The sequence below is a fragment of the Lycorma delicatula genome, chromosome 4 (assembly GCF_047948215.1).
Source record: "Lycorma delicatula isolate Av1 chromosome 4, ASM4794821v1, whole genome shotgun sequence".
NCBI classification, from domain to species: domain Eukaryota; kingdom Metazoa; phylum Arthropoda; class Insecta; order Hemiptera; family Fulgoridae; genus Lycorma; species Lycorma delicatula.
In genome coordinates this window covers 57,756,896-57,776,076 of record NC_134458.1, presented here as the reverse complement: position 1 = coordinate 57,776,076, position 19,181 = coordinate 57,756,896, and the positions used below count along the sequence as shown (strand labels likewise).

General features: G+C 28.8%; 1 protein-coding gene across 1 annotated transcript in view; it reads left to right on the top strand.

Annotated features, from left to right (window-relative positions):
• Nucleotides 1-18,628, top strand: part of LOC142323420 (uncharacterized) — a 30,903-nt gene extending 12,275 nt beyond the window's left edge. Inside the window, exons 3-9 of the mRNA XM_075363017.1 lie at nt 4,692-4,847; nt 6,632-6,792; nt 7,493-7,601; nt 9,940-10,166; nt 12,061-12,178; nt 16,354-16,506; nt 18,070-18,628. Of these exons, the coding sequence (XP_075219132.1) occupies nt 4,692-4,847; nt 6,632-6,792; nt 7,493-7,601; nt 9,940-10,166; nt 12,061-12,178; nt 16,354-16,506; nt 18,070-18,173 (1,028 nt within the window). The 3' untranslated portion in view covers nt 18,174-18,628. The remainder of the gene's footprint in view (nt 1-4,691; nt 4,848-6,631; nt 6,793-7,492; nt 7,602-9,939; nt 10,167-12,060; nt 12,179-16,353; nt 16,507-18,069) is intronic.
• The last annotated feature ends 553 nt before the right edge of the window (nt 18,629-19,181 follow it).

Here is a 19,181-nt window from a genome sequence, read left to right as displayed (position 1 = left end):
CCTGATTAGAATAAAAAAAAAAAAAGATTTTTTTGATAGCTCCTCTAAGATGGAGCTACTGGGAACATCATCATTATTTTACATTATTTGTTTTGAATTGATTTTTTATCATATTCTGTGTCATTTTCCTGTGCGTGTACTTACACGTAATGGTGCTTTTCTTTCCTGGTTTTTATTTTGCCAGTTTATTACACTTTACCTTTTTAGCTTAGAGGATCTAAGCTTCGGTGTAAATTCTTTATGCAAGTCATGAGCAAGGGTAGATATTAAAATAAAATTATTAAAAATGTGAAAGTAGCATTTTAATCTTGTTTTTTAAAGCAATGGATTGTTGAGGTCAGTAATAATTTTACCTTACTTTCTTTTATTCTTAGATGTAATCTGTTGATCTATATATTTATTCATTAGATTACACTGTCAGTTTAATATGAAATGAACCTTGCTATATGTGCTATAACTTATCAATTAAAAGATAACAGTGTATACATTTAAATCATCTATATATATATATATATATATATATATATATATATATATATATATATATCTCATTTTGAAGCTATATATATATATATTAGAAATTCATTAATACATACAATAACCAAATTTTAATAGTAAAGAGCATTAAATATGTATAAACAGACTTTAAATCAGCATATATTACATTAATACTGAATCAGGGATATTAGAAAAAACGTCAAGATCCGGTAAAAACTGTGTATGCCCAAATTGGACTGATTACAATGCTTTCCCTTATAGAGCTATGGCTCTGGTGTAGCACTACCTACATGGTAAAGTAAAAATGTAAAACACAATGTACATTTATATAAAGGCTTACTTAATATCCCAGTAACTTTCTAAATTTCACTGATTCAGGCAATGAATAGATGAAATTATCAAGATGAAGAATTTTCTAATTTACCTGGAAGTATTTAAAATTTTCAAATTAATTTTTATGTCATGTAACTTTACTTTTAAACCACCATGAATAGTGTATATTTGTTCATTTTATTTCCATACATTTTAATCGTATTTTCTGTATAATTTGAAACGGTCTGTTCCCTGTGCCTTGTTATAGATGCCCTTATTTAAGATCTACAACTTCAGTACTAGTTGCTTTATTTACAGTAGATTAGACATAAATTTGTAAAATAATGTATTATTCAATTTTAATAAAATTTTACCAGTTCTCAATATAATCAAAAAAGACCAGAATATTATAAAATATATGGTAAGTTATTATTTCTTTGTTTTATATCTGGATACATTATAATTGTTTTGCCTAGATAAGGATAGTGCTTACTTTTTTTATCAATGAATTAGTGGCGAATGTAATTAGAGGTGCAGAAAGTTTAGATTTTTGAAAATTAACATTATATTGAAACTCTTCAGCAAACTAATTTTGGTTTTGAAGAAGAATATCTTTTAATTATATAGTGAATAAATTGGTGTTAAATGAGTCTTTGATTTATAAATAATGGGCACTGAAGCATAATATCTTTTAATAATAATGGTAACATATTAAAATAATAATGGGCTTAAAGTATTGTGATATATTACATGAAAATAGTTTGGTTATGTGGTTTTATAATGCAAATATTGTTAGTTTTTACGAACTCATGAATTTCTTTTTCTTTCTTTATTTTTTTAGCAAAGGTCAGTAAATGTATCTATATGAATAATTTACTATTTTTAGTTTACTAATTATTAGTATCATAAATATAGGAACCAAAGAGTGATCTTGCTGGGATCTTTTCGTATCTTGAAAACTTGCTTGACTTTTTGAATTAACTCAAAGTAATGATATCATATGTAAGATGGGAATATATGCAGACAATAAATATTTAATAATTTTTTTTTGTCTTCAGTCATTTGACTGGTTTGATGTAGCTCTCCAAGATTCCCTATCTAGTGCTAGTCATTTAATTTCAGTATAACCGGCATCACTAACAATTTCTTTTACATATTCCAAATGTTACCTGCAGGCACAATTTTTTCTTTCTACGTGTCCCTCCAATATTAAAGCGATTATTCCAGGATGCCTTAATGTGTGGCCTGTAAGTCTGTCTTTTCGTTTAACTATATTTTTTCCAAATGCTTCTTTCTTCATCAGTTAGCCATAACATCTCTTCATTTGTCACTTTATCCATTCATCTGATTTTTAACATTCTCCTATATCACCACATTTCAAAAGCTTCTAATCTTTTCTTCTCAGGTACTCCAATTGTCCAAGTTTCACTTCCATATAAAGCTACACTCCAAATGTATACTTTCAAAAGTCTTTTCCTGACGTTTAAATTAATTTTTGATGTAAACAAATTATAATTCTGACTGAAGGCTTGTTTCGCCTGTGCTATTCGGCATTTTATATCACTCCTGCTTCGTCCATCTTTCGTAATTGTACTTCCCAAATAACAAAATTCTTCTACCTCCATAATCTTTTCTTTTCCTATTTTTACATTCAGTGGTCCAATGTCATCATTTCTGCTACATTTCATTACTTTCATTTTGTTCTTGTTTATTTTCATGTGGTATTTCTTGCGTAGGACTTCATCCATGCCATTCATTGTTCCTTCTCAATCTTTTTTACTCTCAGTTAGAATTACTATGTCATCAGTAAATTGTAGCATCTTCATTTTTTCATCTTGTACTGTTACTCCAGTTCTAAATGGTTCTTTAACATCATTAACTGCTTGTTCTCTGTAAAGGTTAAAAAGTAACGAGGATACAGAACATCCTTATCAGACTCCCTTTCTTATTACAGTTTCTTTCTTATATTCTTCAATTATTACTGTTGCTATTTGGTTCCTGTAAATGTTAGCAATCGTTCTTCTATCTCTGTATTTGAACCCTAATTTTTTTAAAATGCTGAACATTCTTTCCAGTCTATGTTGTCGAATGCCTTTTCTAGGTCTATAAATGCCAAGTATGTTGATTTGTTTTTTTTAATCTTCCTTCTACTATTAATCTGAGCCCTAAAATTGCTTCCCTTGTCCCTATTCCTTTCCTGAAACCAAATTGGTCTTTTAATACTTTTTCCACTCTCCTCTCAATTTTTCTGTACATAATTCTAGTTAAGGAGTTTGATGCATGACTAGTTAAGCTAATTGTTCTGTATTCATCACATTTATCTGCTCCTGCTTTCTTTGGTATCATGACTGTAACACTCTTTTTGAAGTCTGACAAAACTTCCCCTTTCTCGTAAATATTTTTAACATTTTTCCATTCTTTTCTATATTTTCTACCTTACCTTTTTTACTCAGACCTCTTGCGATGTCTTCCTCAAAAATCTTCTTTACCTTCTCTTCCTCAAGCTCCTCTAAATTCCACCGATTCATCTGACACCTTTTCTTCAGGATTTTTAACCCCAATCTACATTTCATTATCATTAAATTATGGTCGCTATCAATGTATGCCCCAGAGTATGCTTTGCAGTCAACGAGTTGATTTCTAAATCTTTCCTTAATCATGATATAATCTATCTGATACCTTACAGTATCACCTAGTTTTTTCCATCTGTATATTCTTCTATTATGATTTTTAAACTGGGTGTTAGTAATTACTAAATTACTCTTCATGCAAAACTCAGTCAGTCCCCTCTTTCATTCCTTTTGCCCGCCCATATTCACCCACAATATTTCCTTCCTGGCCTTTTCCAGTGCTTGCATTCCAATCTCCAACTATTATTAAATTTTCATTCCCTTTTATGTGTTTAATTGCTTCATCAATTTCTTCATATACACACTCTACCTCATCATCATCATGGGCACTCGTAGGCACATAGACATTAACAATCGTTGTTGGTTTAGGTTTTGATTTAATCCTTATTACAATGATTCTGTCATTATGCGTTTAGAAATACTCTACTCCCTTCCCTATCCTCTTGTTCATTATGCCTGCCCTTTATTTGAAACTGTGTTAATTATTCTATTTAGTATTTAATTATATTCTCTTTAGTATTTTAATTATTCTATTTAATAATTATGACAGTCTTAACAGTTTATTAATTTTCTTCAAATCAAAACAGTATAATTTTGTTATAGAAGAAATCAATTTGCTCATCCCACAAGAATTTCCCATTACAGATAACAGAAATATTACTCTTGTCTTTAATGGGAATGATATCTATATTATTAGTAATGTTACATCTATCTGAGAAACATGATAAATGATTTTACCAAAGTTTAAATTTTGGTAATTGCCTATCCTGGTCCATCCTGTGAATGATGTTTTTAATTGACAATGTAGAATTTTTTAGTTCTTTTAAGTAATTATGTTTGGATATACAATCATCTGTGGAGAAAGTAACAGTGATTTGATTCTGAAAAAAATCATTGTTAAATAACATGAGCAAGGACAAGGATATTTCTCTGAGGCATCCCACATTGTATATCTCTAAATCCAAACCCACATTTTACATAAGTGTTTTTTATCAAAAAATAAAATATCAAACATTGTTTCTATAGTTTTGTAAACAGAATATGTAATTAGAAGTTGAATGTGTGGTAAAAGAAATTATTAAGTATTTATTAAATTCTTGGTATGAAATTCTATGATTTTTCTTTTTAAAAAGATTTTTATACTGTTGTTCTCTATCGTCAGCCAACGGCTGAGAATTTGAAGTTCATACCAAAATAAATTCTTACTATTTATTATTATTATATTTAGATTGAGTTCTTTCTTTTTTTCAGTTCTTGGATTGTTTACCATAGTTCAGTTTACAAATGAAATTTGTACAGACGGTAGCGATAATATGTATGGTACATGCTATCATTATGTTGAATGTAACAGATTAGGTGGTAAAGCTAAAGGATCATGTGCTCAAGGACATGGTGTGTGTTGTTATGGTAAGAATACCTGATTTTTTTTCTTCAAAAGGGTGGCAAAATTTCAGTTTTTCAGTGAGAAAGTTCAGTACCTGTGTTTGTAGTAATTGATTTCTCCTGCAAACGAATTTCTTCTAATTTAATTTTTTGATTTGCTTCCATTGTTTAACTAATAAAAAACACATGAATCAATTTTATTTTTCCCTGCAATCTGTTGATTGACTCTTTCCATCAACATATAATAATTTCATACAGTTTTTGTATTCTGTGTAAGTTTAGTTAAAGTTCTCATTTCTGATTAGGTGGACCACATATAACGCATTGTCTTCCAGCAGAATGAAAAACTTAATCTATTGCTTTAAACTATTTATTGCAGTTTTTGTTATTGCTATAAGGTATGTCAATTACCTAATGTACAAGAGGGGTACCAGACAATTTTGCTGTGCTCTGGGAGTTATTATGTTCTCCAAATAGCCAGGCTTATTGTAAACAGATTTCATATGAATTAGCAGTCCTGTATGTTACTTGCATTTTATTAGCTTGGCATGCTGATATGCAGCAGTCAAAGAAGGCTCAAAGAAGACGACAACAGGAAACCACGTCTCATTATTTTTAACAAATAATGATATTTTATTCAAAAAGCTACACCATGCAGCAATTTTAAAAATATATATGTATGTCAACTGTGTGTATGTGTGTATGTGTGTGTGTGTGTGTGTGTGTGTGTGTGTGTGTGTGTGTGTGTGTGTGTGTGTGTGTGTGTGTGTGTGTGTGTGTGTGTGTGTGTGTGTGTGTGTGTGTGTGTGTGTGTGTGTGTGTGTGTGTGTGTGTGTGTGTGTGTGTGTGTGTGCATTTTTTATTAATATTTATTTTAATTATTTATTTTTATTATTTTTTTTTTATTTTTATTATTTTTTTTTTATTAATAGTTGAACATAAGCAATTAACAAACAAAGAGTTCTTGAAAAAAATACTAAATAAAACTCTGAAAAATAATTTGTTATTTGATAATAGTGTGTGTATGTGTGTGTGTGTGTGTGTGTGTGTGTGTGTGTGTGTGTGTGTGTGCACATGTGCTGTAATTGTTTTATTTCTTCTTATTAGAATTAATTTGGGGAAGCTGTTTTAAATATACATTGACAAAGTTAATATAAGTTAATATGTAAAGAATAATGTTTTATACTGAAGTTCATGTCATGACAGCATATGTCTATCTTCAGCAGGTTGTGTCATTTTGAACTTTCCTTTTGTAATCTGAACAATTAGTCTTTGTTTACATATTAATTGTTAAAATTATTATAGTTAGAAGTAACTAGTATAGTTAGTAAAAGTAAAATAGTACAGTTGAAGTAAGGTAATTTCTTCCTCTGAAAGTGCATTCCTATAATAAACGTTTTCATATCTGTAACCATTTCATTGGAATCAAGTAAAACAGTTAAAAAAACAAATTTTGTTGGCACATATAAAAACTAATCTTAGGATTTCAATGTTGGCAGGACTTCTTAGCAAGATGGTTACCACCCTGATCTCACTAGGTATTTGTTATCTCTTTTTGTGGTCTACCCACAAAAAGAGATAACCTTTTATTATCCTTGATTTTTTTTCCAGAATGTTTGTTTCAGGAATTGAGTCAGCCATCATGCTGGCATCATTTGCAAGGCTGAGTATGCAATAGTCAATGTATATTTTTTTTTTATTAATAGTTGAACATAAGCAATTAACAAACAAAGAGTTCTTGAAAAAAATACTAAATAAAACTCTGAAAAATAATTTGTTATTTGATAATATAATATATTTTTTGACAGTGGAACTAACATGTGGTCATCGCACAAATGCTAATGCAGCCTACTTCACTGGTGGATCATTTTTCAACACATCTGAACAAGGTGTATATGGATGTTCTCTTGTTATTGATAAATCTGATCCCAGTGTAAAACAGTTACGGCTTGATTTTGTCAATTTTCAGGTAAGTATTTAAATAATTCTTTTGAAGCATTTCAGTAATTATTTGAGTAAGTTTTAACTTAAATTGCCATGAATTTTTTAGCTTCATGTGAGCATTTTAAACCTATAAACTGAACTTTTTTTGGTGGTAATCTTCTTGTACGAATGATTCTTGATAGTAATCAATTACTGTTATGAATTTTGTATTTTTAAGGAATTTTGTTTAAATCTTGAAAATTATGACATATATTTTTTTTATCTATTTCAACAATGCCCATTCTGCTAAGTTAAAATGAATATATACAGTTATGGTTTTTGCTATTTTAATAATTATGAGCTTAAATATATATATTTCAAAATTATAATATAATTATTTTTTAATATTAATATATATTTTTTTCATTATTTTAAAATATTTCAAGATTTTGATGCTATTTTTTTTTAATTTATAGAAAAATTTTAGATTATAATTGAAAATTAATTTAATTTTCTGGTGATAAGTAGAATGTATTCCTACTTCTTAATCAAAAGTTGAATGGTTTGGTCTATAGTAAGACAGTAAGCAAGACAGTGATGTAGATTATGCAATAATTAAATAAATAATAAAAACTAAAATGTCATAATTTATTCTAGTTGCTGATTTAATTACTTTGATAATATTATAATTGTATTAATTTTTTCTTAATAGTATAACAAAGTAATTTTGTTGTTTAATGTTTCAGATAGCAGGTCCTCTTGATGGAAACTGTCAAATAGACAGGTTTATTGTATCAGGACAAAATTACAATAATATTCTACCAGAAATATGTGGAGACAATAATGGGCAACACAGTACGTAAAGAAATTTATAAAGCGCAGCTTGTTTTCTTTGTGATAGGTTTGTCACAAGAACCTGGAAGTACCTATTATCCCCACCCCATTAGACCTGTCAACTTTATGGACCATTCCATATTTCTGAATAAGATTTTTTGTGTGTAGGAATCCAGTGTCAGATCCTTCCTATCTTCATCTATGTTGTTTAAATGAAAATGTCACAATATCTTTCCTTCTATGTTTTCAGTGATGTATTTTCCTTTCATTCTTTGCTTGTTTAATAATATATACAAAAAAGTAAATAATGAATGTCATTGAAGCTCTGCTTCTCAACAGTATGTCCAGTTCCTTGGACTAGAGCCTCATATACTTTTTAGAGACTTGTAAATTATGTAAAGCAGTTCCTTCCACAGTGATTTATTTTAATTATGGAATCAATAAATTTATGACCAATGGTTTCTTAACGTTCATTTCATTAACAATTGATGATTCTTTCTTAATTTAATCTCATGTTCATCTTACTATTTAATAGCTCAGTTGCCCTTTTCCCTTTGTCCTATGGTTAATATGTTTTGTGTACATGAATTAATCAATTCACTTAAGCAATAAAAATTTGTGGAAGATATTTTTACCTTAACTATATATTCTTATTTTATTTTGAATTTATTTTCAGAAGTATACTCATCATCTCTTTCACAAAATATTAAAGTTTTAAAAATTACAAGAGCTTGTACAACAAAGTTTAAAATAACCATGTAACTTTATCAAAAGTTTACATGTAATTGAATTTAGATTTTTTGTTTGTTGTAATAGGCCTATTACATTTCTTGTTTTATTCTATAGGTCTGAACAAATTGGTTAGCTTTTTTATGATACTTTACTGTTAATTTTTACACTGATATTTGAATATTTAGATGCTTAAGTATTACATTAGACGGATTAGCAACACATTTATTTACCCATAGATAAAAAGTCATACACAGGCAATACAGACAAAACTATTCACTTTTGCAAATATTTATAAAAACAGGACAAAGATACAAAGACATTTACCACAACGCGCATTTTTCATGTCACATAAAAAACAAAACCTCAACAACACTTGAATAAAATTGAAATTTCCACTATTTGACAAAAAAAAAAAAAAAAAAATAATGTATTAACAGACACAAATAGATCTAATGTGTGATTTTATTACATACTTCAGCAGTTCAGTAGCCATTTTAGGAGGTTTTAAGAAAGGTTCATTAACCAAAGTGCTTTCAGAAACCCTGTGGAAGAGGTATTAATAATTGGCTTCAAAAGGCCTTTGGAAGACCAGGTAGCTTTTATTTGAAAGTGAGTTGTTTTTAATTCATATAAATATGTAAAATAATAACAAAAATTATATAAAAATTTATAATATAAGAAATTACAACAATCACTGCTGATTTTCTAATGTAAATCTTATTCTGTCTGAATGACTATTATTTTTTGCGTTGCTTGTGACTCCAGGTCCTGTAACGTTTTTAGTTATGCCACCTACTTTAAGTTGGAAGTTTAAGAAAATATTACTTTTTCTTCACCTTGACATAAACCTAAAAATTAGCCCAGGAATTTTGAGGTTTGCTTTTGTGTATAAAGCTTGCAAGACAAATTACTAAATGAAAAATGTGCATTATTTAATAAAAACAACTTGATCATAATCTGATAAATAATAAGATGGTGAAGTTGCCTTATTCAATAAAAATTGTGCTTAAAAAGGAAGTGATTGAAATAAGTTGGATTGAAGCAGACAAACTTCACTGCGTTATATTTCAATTAAGTAAGCCACAAATGTTTAGATATCAAGAAAGAAAATATTTCATAAGTCTTTCTTTGTAAGGTTTCATTTTTTAATTTGTAACTCATTTGATTTCTGTGTTATTAATGGTAACTTATCTATAATTTATAACCACTGTATCATTAAACCAGAATACTTGGAGCTTTGTATTTTTCTTTAACTGGAGCTAAATTCCATCTGCAGTATTAGGCCATCATGTGAATGAATTATCACCGTCACCAGTAGTCATGTTCTGTTGAAGGAACAAAAGATTTGCAGAAGATCAAAATAATTTGGAACTGTGATTGGTTGCCTTTCAGTCACTTTGTCTCTTTATATTCCATTTCAGTCATTGATATTAGAACTTCCCTTCATGGTTTTTTTTTCAGGTTTCTACTTCCTAAGTATTCCAGATTTAGTGAAACCAATATATTATAATTTCACGTTTCTTGACAGGTGATTGAAAACTATGACTGAATGTATTGAAACCATTATTAATATCATGACTTATCAATTTTAAAAATATTTTCTTCATTCAGTTTTTATGTGTTTCAGTTTACATAGATGTTGATGCTGTTCTTGGCCCTGTTATGCTTGCAGTATTATCATCTGGAGCAAATGGATTACCAGAGACATTCAGCATCCATATTCAACAGCTTAGAGAAAAGAGTGTTTTATTAGCACCTTCTAATTGTTTACAGTACCATCTAACTACCAGTGGTGTAATAAAAAGTTTTAACTACCAGAACAATTTTTCTGCAGTTATTAGACCGGGCTATATGGTATTTACTTAAACTGATTTAATTGTGTTTGAGATTCTGTTCTATTTTATCTATTTCTCCTTAAATATTTATATATTATTGCATCCCTCTTTAGGAATTATGAGATTAGAAATTCATTAATTTTATTAGTCTAAGACTTCAATATATGTATTCTGTTTTATATACTATTGTCTGGTTATTGAATCAATCATTGTTCAGGATTTATGCACCTAAGAAGGAAGGAAATCTGTAATCGACTGTTTTGTTGTTAGTCTAGTATAACCCAAACACTGTTTCTTAGGCTTTGTTTAGCAGTTGATAGTGAAAGTGGTAAATTTCTGATCAGCTTCTGAGTTAATGACTTATACATTTATTTATGATTATTATTTATAATAGGCATTACTACCCAGTTACAGCAAACAATAATTTTAAACATGTAGACATGCAACATACAGGTTCAAAAAGTTCCCTGAATTGCCTCATAAGTAAAAATAGCAATTGTAATAAGGAAATTTTTGGCCTTTATGTTGGCAGCACTCATAATTTCATGATATAGCTGCATTGCATATTCCCTGCTTTGTGTAGTCTTGTTTTTATATTATTGTTCAGTAAAACTAAAGCTATTTGTTACACATGATGTATATCATAGCAAAAAATCTCAGCAACTGAACACACACAAATATCAAATTTTGCATTTTACTTAAAAATTGCTGTTAGACATTCATGCTCCTTGAATAAGCAAATGCAGAATCGCAATATAGAAAACAGTGTTTTATGATTGACGTAAGTATTTTAGTGATGGTTGTGTTACTGTTGAAGATGACATTTGTATTGGGTGCCCATCTACCTCTACAAATGAAGAAAATGTCAAGAAAATTGAAGGTGTTGTTCAAAGTGATAGAAGACGAACTATCAAGGAAATAAAATCAATAGTTAAGATGTTAATGGTGGAATTTTTGAACATTTATTGTAAATTAATGCAGTATAAATCGCTCTGAGTATTTTTTTAAAAGTAAATTGAAAGTATTTTAATTTTTCAAAGTCTAAATTTATTGTATTAAAAACAACTATAAATAAAAAATTATTTACAATCAGTGTTCAAAAATTCCACTATTGACATTGATACACTTTTCAAGTCATTTCCTTACATTTTCTGTCAACCTAATGATATCTTCACTTTCTGTGATGAGTTAATCTGCTGCCAAATGATCTCAAAAGATTACTAGGAAATAAGTGTGCCATAAGCAGAAAACTTAAGGAATGGATTAGAATGAATATATAAGTTTTATATTTTGTTCCAGTCCTGCGAACAGGTAATCACTATTACCTCTGCAGGTGTACTGATGTGTATTAACTGATGTATATTGACTGGTGAAATAAATAAATATTACTTATAATAGGTTGCAATGTAATATTATGTAGTTTGAATGTGTTTTTGTAATGAAGGATCCTGGAAAATAAAATAAACTGCAATTCTTATAAGCTGATGGTACTGCAATATCTGGAATATCTCATGGAGTAGCATCAAGGAAATTTTAAAGATGTGAGATAAAGTTATGTGCTAATGGTCAAGGCTACATTTAATACATTCGTTCCATTAAATCATCAAAGTTAACATGGTTCAGTTTCTTTCTACTCTGTTAGCATTTGTGGGAAGTGAATATGAATCATTGCCACTTAAAATTTATTAAGAAAAAAGAAAACGTTTTAGTAGAGTACATGGTTTACATGCTTGTTTTTATTCATGTTAAAGCCTGATAAATCAGGCTTTAAGATAGACTTAATCTTAAGCCTGATAAATTTCAAATTATACATATTTAATTTTTTTACTTGATTTTGTTGTGGTAGTTAAACAAAAAGTAGTTTTTTGTAAGAATTAAATGTTTAATAAGAGATTTTTTGTTTTCTTTTGCAGAATAAATTGAATTATGCTGTCTGTATTAAGAAACAATCAGGTTACTGTGAAGTAACATATTCAAATAAAGCTAAAAATGGTACTGAAATGGTTTTTGAATTAAACAACTTAGATGATGGTAAGAATGATCCTTTAAAATAAATGCTATAAATGAGTTTTCTGTATTGTTTCATTATAAGTCTCCCACCTTTCTGTAATTGAATTGTAGGAAACACTGATGATGATTTTAAAGGGATCAAATTTTATTTGTTGATCTCAAAGATGGGTTTCCACAATAGAAGAATTTGGGCAGTTTTACTGGAAAAGAGGAAGGATTCTATGAATGCATGAAGTTTTAAGAAGTTAAAGACTTTTAACTTTGGTTATTTTTGACATAAAATAATCAGGTTTTAAAAGTGATCTCATGAATAACATTCTTATTTTTTCTTTATGATCCAAAATAGTGTGTTCTTGCTGTTGAATCATTTTTGAGCTGTCACATTAATTCTTATATCTGTATTAATTAGAACACCTTTGTACTAATTTAACCATTCCTGATCGACTGGCAGAGCTTCTCTTACAATTCTGCATGCTCAGTTCAATGAGGATGATAAAGCATGTGTGTCCTGAAGTACTTGCTTGTTGTTATTACTTTATTGAATTGTTTAGTTCTCATCCAATTATGTCATAGATGGTATTTTTCTGGACTGTAGTAGAATACTGTTTCCAAGTATTTAATGATTAAAAAAAAATTGTTCAGTCATTACATCATGAAATGTCCTGCTATTCTATATTTAACAATAAGAGGTATCGTGAAAACCACATCTGAAGCTGAAAACATATTTATACTAATGTGATATGTGAAAACTATACTAAGAGACATCACTGATTTTTACTCTTTATGATGTCTTTTTTTCTGTTCTTGACATTTAATGGATACATAATCCACAACAAAATTTTCTGTAAGGAATGTAAATTTGTAAACTGAAAGTATTATTTGTTTTTTTATTTTATTTTTTTAGAAATTTATAAATCATTTCTAATTGTTTCATTGCAAAACCGAAATATTGTTTCAAAATATAATAAGACGGTTAAAAGACATTTATAACACATGGCAATTTCTGTGTAAAATGACTCATACATTTCTCCATTTAAAATGGAATAAAAATTCACGGTATAAAATTTTCACAATTTATTGCATGAATGAACATGTTAGATACAAGAGCCATAACCTTTTAGTTCATGGCAGCTTGACACAAGGCTTATGTAAGTCACTCCCAGAAATAGTTTAGCAGTCTCAGAAAAAATAAGATTCCCATCCCGGTTTACTGAGGTAAAGTGAGGAGTAAAGTGGTTTCCTGTTACTTTCCTCACTGAGCCAAATATATTGTTGGAAATCATTATACCAAACTCACCAAATAAGTGACACCTTCACTGTATTCATTATGATTGGCTGTTTAGTGGATATTGTTACTATTTGAGAAACAAGTATTAACTAGTTCTTCTTATACCTCAGATACTTTGCATGTGTTACGATCATAAGAAAGACTACAAATTAATATATTTCAATCTGTTGAGAAATAATACATTATTTATACAAAATATTCAGTTTTAATTTATTTTGATCGCATACTAACCCCAAAAATTGAAACATTGTTTGAAACTTCGGAGATTTTAAAATCATACTTACATAATGATACTATCATTTTTTTATACAGGGGAACAATGAAATGATTATAAACATGGGCCAGGGAATACTTCTTGCCAGACTTCCCATGTATAACAGGTTGAATGTTGCTACTTCTTATTTCTTCCAGTTTTTTTTTAATTTTTTTATTGTCTGTTCAATGTTTACAAGTAGAACCGCATCAAGATATATAGATTATTCAGCTTCTTCTTATTGAAAATTTTTTTCTGGCAATCTAATCTGATTTTACTTTATTTTTGGCTATAACAGATGTTTCATATTTGACAGAATTTTTTTACTTGTATTTCCTGAGACAAATGCTCAGATTTAGAAAAAAATTAATGTTAATATCTTAGTGACATAGCTTGATAAATATTTATGTAGTGATCATTATAGAAATAGAAGAATAGTAACAGCTAAAAATTTATATATAAATTATTTTTTTATCTCTTATTCAATGAACAAAAAAGACCTAATAAATAGTTTAAGTTCTATGGGATCGTAATTTTAAAATCTGCAAAATTTTTATTGTTACATAATTTGCTTATTTCTTGCAGTTAACAATACAATTGAGCTATTTATTCTACTGTTTCACAAATTAACATTCTTTTACTGTAGTTTTTTGTTTTGTTTAAGGTTTTTGAAGTTCGCTGCAGAATATGAGTACAACAAAACATTCAGCTTCTTTAGATATCTTCATGACAAAAGTAGAAAACAAGCACATTTTTAAAATGTATAAAAAACTCACAACAACTAAGATACTTATCTCATCATATCTAGTCATCCTCGCATGTTACAAACATGCAGATTTTTTTAATAATTGTTACATTGCCTATATACAGTCATGTCAGCTGGAAACTGTAATGAGCTCAACACCTTTAAATTCCTAGTAACCATTACTGGCTATTCACCTACACTTATAGATAACATATTACATAAAATGTAAAACAAAATCAAAACACCCTAATGACAGAAAGTACGTTATGCTATATACATTAGCGACATTCATACAATATTGGTAATATTTTCAGGAAAAAGGTTACTGTGTTGGCTTCAAAACTACAAATATCATACTTCAAACTAAAAATGCACTTGATAAACACAGCAACCTAGGACTTGACAAATTAAACTGTATTGAAACATAAAACATTACTTCAGGCAAACCAGATGTGCATTCAATTGTACTGTCTGTATAAAGTTACAGCTATACTTGGCAACAGAATTGACCTTAATGAATCTTGTTATATATATTGGATGCACTCATATAGATATTAACTGCAGTGAAAATTCACTTATATTCACAATATGTATAAAATGGTACTTGTGCATTAACTGGCATGCATATTTGCTTTACATATACAGCTATTATATACTCATATAAAGCTATTATTTTACATATGTAGCTATTGTAGGTTATTATTTGTATTATTATTATGCATTATTTTCGTTGTGTGTGCTGTTATCAAAGTTTATCTGTGTTTTTCATCATCTGTTCAACTATAACAACTTGACTATAAGCAGTAATTTCTGAATTTATTATTTAAATTATCAGAACATTACTGTTAATTAGTTGAGGTTAGTGAGCGAAGTGAGCATAGATTTTGTCTGGTTAGATTATGTCGATTTCATGTACTGTCAAATCATACGTGTATCTCCATAACCTAACCAAACATAACCTATGCTAACCTTTGCTAACCTCATCTAATTAATGTTATATAAACAAATTAGGTACTTGTGCCTATTTTAGGTAAATAAAAAGATACGTAATAATAAGAAAATTATGTAAAATAATTAGTGTGGCAGTTACTGCACAAGTATTTATAAAATAAACAATTACAGTGTAGATAAACTATACTTTTTGACTACATTCTTTCTATTTCAAGATGAACAACACTATCAACTTGAACTTTACAATGTAGGAACTACCCAGTAGTTCAAAAAAGGTGCTCTGGATGTTTTGATTTTTTTAAAATTTGTTTATAAAAAACAAATTTTTTAAATTTGTTTTCTAAAACGTTTAAACCACATTCAGTTAAATTGTTTAATGAGTTCATCAAGTATTGCTGAGCTGAGACCTTTGATGACTCGTGGAATATTTTCTTGAGAAGCAGTTCCTAAGCATATGAAGAGGTAGAAATCTGTTTCTAAGCCCAGCCTAGAAGTATGATACTTCTAGGCTGCTAGTGGGATAGCAGAACTTTAGAAATTTTGGTAAATCCAAGCTTTCATTTGGTTTGGTGATTGGTAAATTGATATTGCATTATACAGAAGTCTCACTCCACTTTTATCTACACTGTTATCAATTTTTTAATATTTCCATTCACTTTTTTCAAATTTTTGCAATTTCTTTTCACTAACTTTATAAACATCACAGTTTTACTGACATCTGCTTGCAAAAACAGGATTTAAACCAGGAATGATTTTTAATTGAATTGTTTATCAAGTTTTTTCAGGAAACTATGACTTTAAGCTGATACTAACACTCAAGCAGATTCCACTTCTCCTCTCTCCAGTGGATGTCTTGAAGCTGCAATTATGTATATGTCTTGCATAGCTGTCATTTGTAATTTTAATACTTCTACCTATCTATTTTATAAACAACTAATAAGAAGACATTTTATTTGCAGAAGGCATACCTACAGTTCCTGAAGGCGAAGCTGGAGCTGAATCATATAATTGTCCAGATGATTATATAGTCCTTAATAATATGAGACTTTGTGGTCACCGTCTAAATGATGCCTTCGAAAACTCAGATTTAAAACAGAATCACGTAATCAAAGGTGGGTATAAATTATGTATTATAAACTATTTAAAAGAAAATTTTCTTACTTTTAAGTTGAATATTCTACACAAGAATATGGGAAAATGTAACTAACCACAAGATGTTAATCATATAAAGAGAATTGAGAGATTTTATGGATTCTATCAATTGCGTTACTGCATAAGTCTTCATAAACCATGATAAATCCAGTAACATTTAAATTACTTTATATTTATAAGGTTGTAAGTGTATGTGAATTAAATTTTATTAACACAGTAATCAGTATGTTAATGAACACACACATATACATATATGTGTGTATATATATATATATATATATATATACACACATATACATATATGTGTGTATATATATATATATATATTGTATATATTATATATATATATATATATATATATATTAGCAAAAACAATTCTTTTGTTATTGAATTTGTCTACATTCCCCTTATAAATTAGATTCTGTACTCTTGGTGATAAACTGTTTTTATACTTTTGTCTTTGATATATATGTATATATATTCTTTATATATATATATATATAATGGATCATTTTGCATTTGCTTTTGTCATAAAATATGGCTGATTTTAAATTTTGAAGCACAAGATTTATTTTCTTTATAAATCCATTTCTACCAATATTGCAATTATATTTATAAAGTTTTGTGTGTGTGTGCATGTGTATGTGAGCAAGAGAGAGTGAGGAGAGATATGTGGATATGGAAGATATCAGTACCCATATCCACGTCCTCAGCTGTAACTCTATCAAAAAGCTCAAAGCTGGTGTAGCTTCTTTAAAAAATGTAAGGCTATTATGTAACACTTTATGTTATTTCAGTAATTATTTAGAGTATGTTTATGTAAAATTTGTAATAATTTAACATAAGATTTAAAACCAATTATTAATTTTTAGTAAGTTATAGTACACTGTTATTAAAATAATAAATTTATGTAGATTTTAACTTTTTTTCAACTTTTGAACATACAGATGTGTCAGTTAACTGCCCAGTTCTTGTATACAGGAACCATTTCTGTGTATTGTATTGCAGAATGTGGCAAAGCCAACCAACAGACTGACTAACTGGTAAACTAGTTTCATTTATATAAATCTGATATCATTAGAATCAACCTTTGGAAATTCTTTCTTGTATAGAGGAGAAAAATACAAAAACATTAACTACATGTAGCACAGAAAAACCAAAATCTCAGTACATCTGAACAATATGAAATATACAAACATACTAATTTTAAAAAAAAGCAATAGTTTAAATGAAGACACATCATAATTGAATATATAATTAAAAAGCAAATTGAAATGGTTTCCTTATCTTTTAAAGATAGGCAGTATTACTGAAATTACCACTAAATAAGATAATAAGCATGTCCATAACATCCATTCATGCTTATCTACTAATGTAAGAATACTACACTATTACTAATGTATCTAATAATGTTAATACTAATGCAAGAATGTAATTCTAATGTAAGAAACATACATGCTTATCTACTCATTTTCACAAATTTATATTTTTTTTATTCATCTAATCTTTTTTATTCACTTCAGTTGCAGATAATGGACCGTTTGTTATTACAGTTAAAACAAATAATAATGTAACTGGAAGAGGATTTTACTTAATTTATCATCAAAATCCTTGTGTAATTGAGTAATTAAAAAAAGTCTTTATATAATCATAGTAAATTATATTAAATGTGCTACAACCATCCCATTTATTTAATATTTAATTTACTGTTACTTGTATTCTGTATATACAACATATAATAAAAATACGTTGTATTTTACCAAGATGTTAATAATTGATTTTGGTGAAATATTACATACATATACTGTAGCTGCCACATAACAGCAAGCTTGAATGATACATGTCACTGCTACACTATTGTTCTCTGAAATATTGGTACACCATGATTGGTTATCTCTTAGTAACATAAACATGATTCATGATACAATGGGTAGTAATCATCACTACTTCAAGCTCGCCATTACTTGGTGGCAACTGTATATGCATAGTAAATTTTTTTGATAATTAAAATGAGTTTGATCTATTGTGTTAATAATGTATTATTTAATTTACAAATTATATTCAGAAAATAAATATCTGAGAGTTGTATTTGCTTCTTTTTTTATTTCATTGCATTTTTATTCATTTTTGAGCTGTCATATTGGTGAATCTTTTGAAGTAGATAAATAAGTAGGAAAAGAGAGGTATGTGTTCATAGTGAACACAAAAAATATTGTAAATCATATTCTTAAATACTCTCACAACTGTGGTATGCATATCACTAGTGGTACGCAAACAGACAGAACAATACAGAAAAAGATTCAAAAGATACAAAAGATTCAGTCAATTTTATATACTTGCCCTGTTCATTGAAGGACAATGTACAGGCCTTCCCATGAAGCCTCGAATCCTGCATATCAACCATTGCGAGCAGGGCCGGTGTGCTGTCTGACAAACACTTGGTCGTCCACCCTGAATGTCAGTTGCTCATCTCTGTTGGTGGTGAACCTTTTTTGACAGTAGACCTCCTGGTGTGCTGCCGCCTTCTCCTCTCTTTCCTCAATGTGTTGAGGCGGTTCCTCTGCTTTTGGGTGATCTCAGTCCCCAGGTTTCTTTAACTGTCTCCCAATGAGCAGTTCACTTGGTGGTGTGCTGA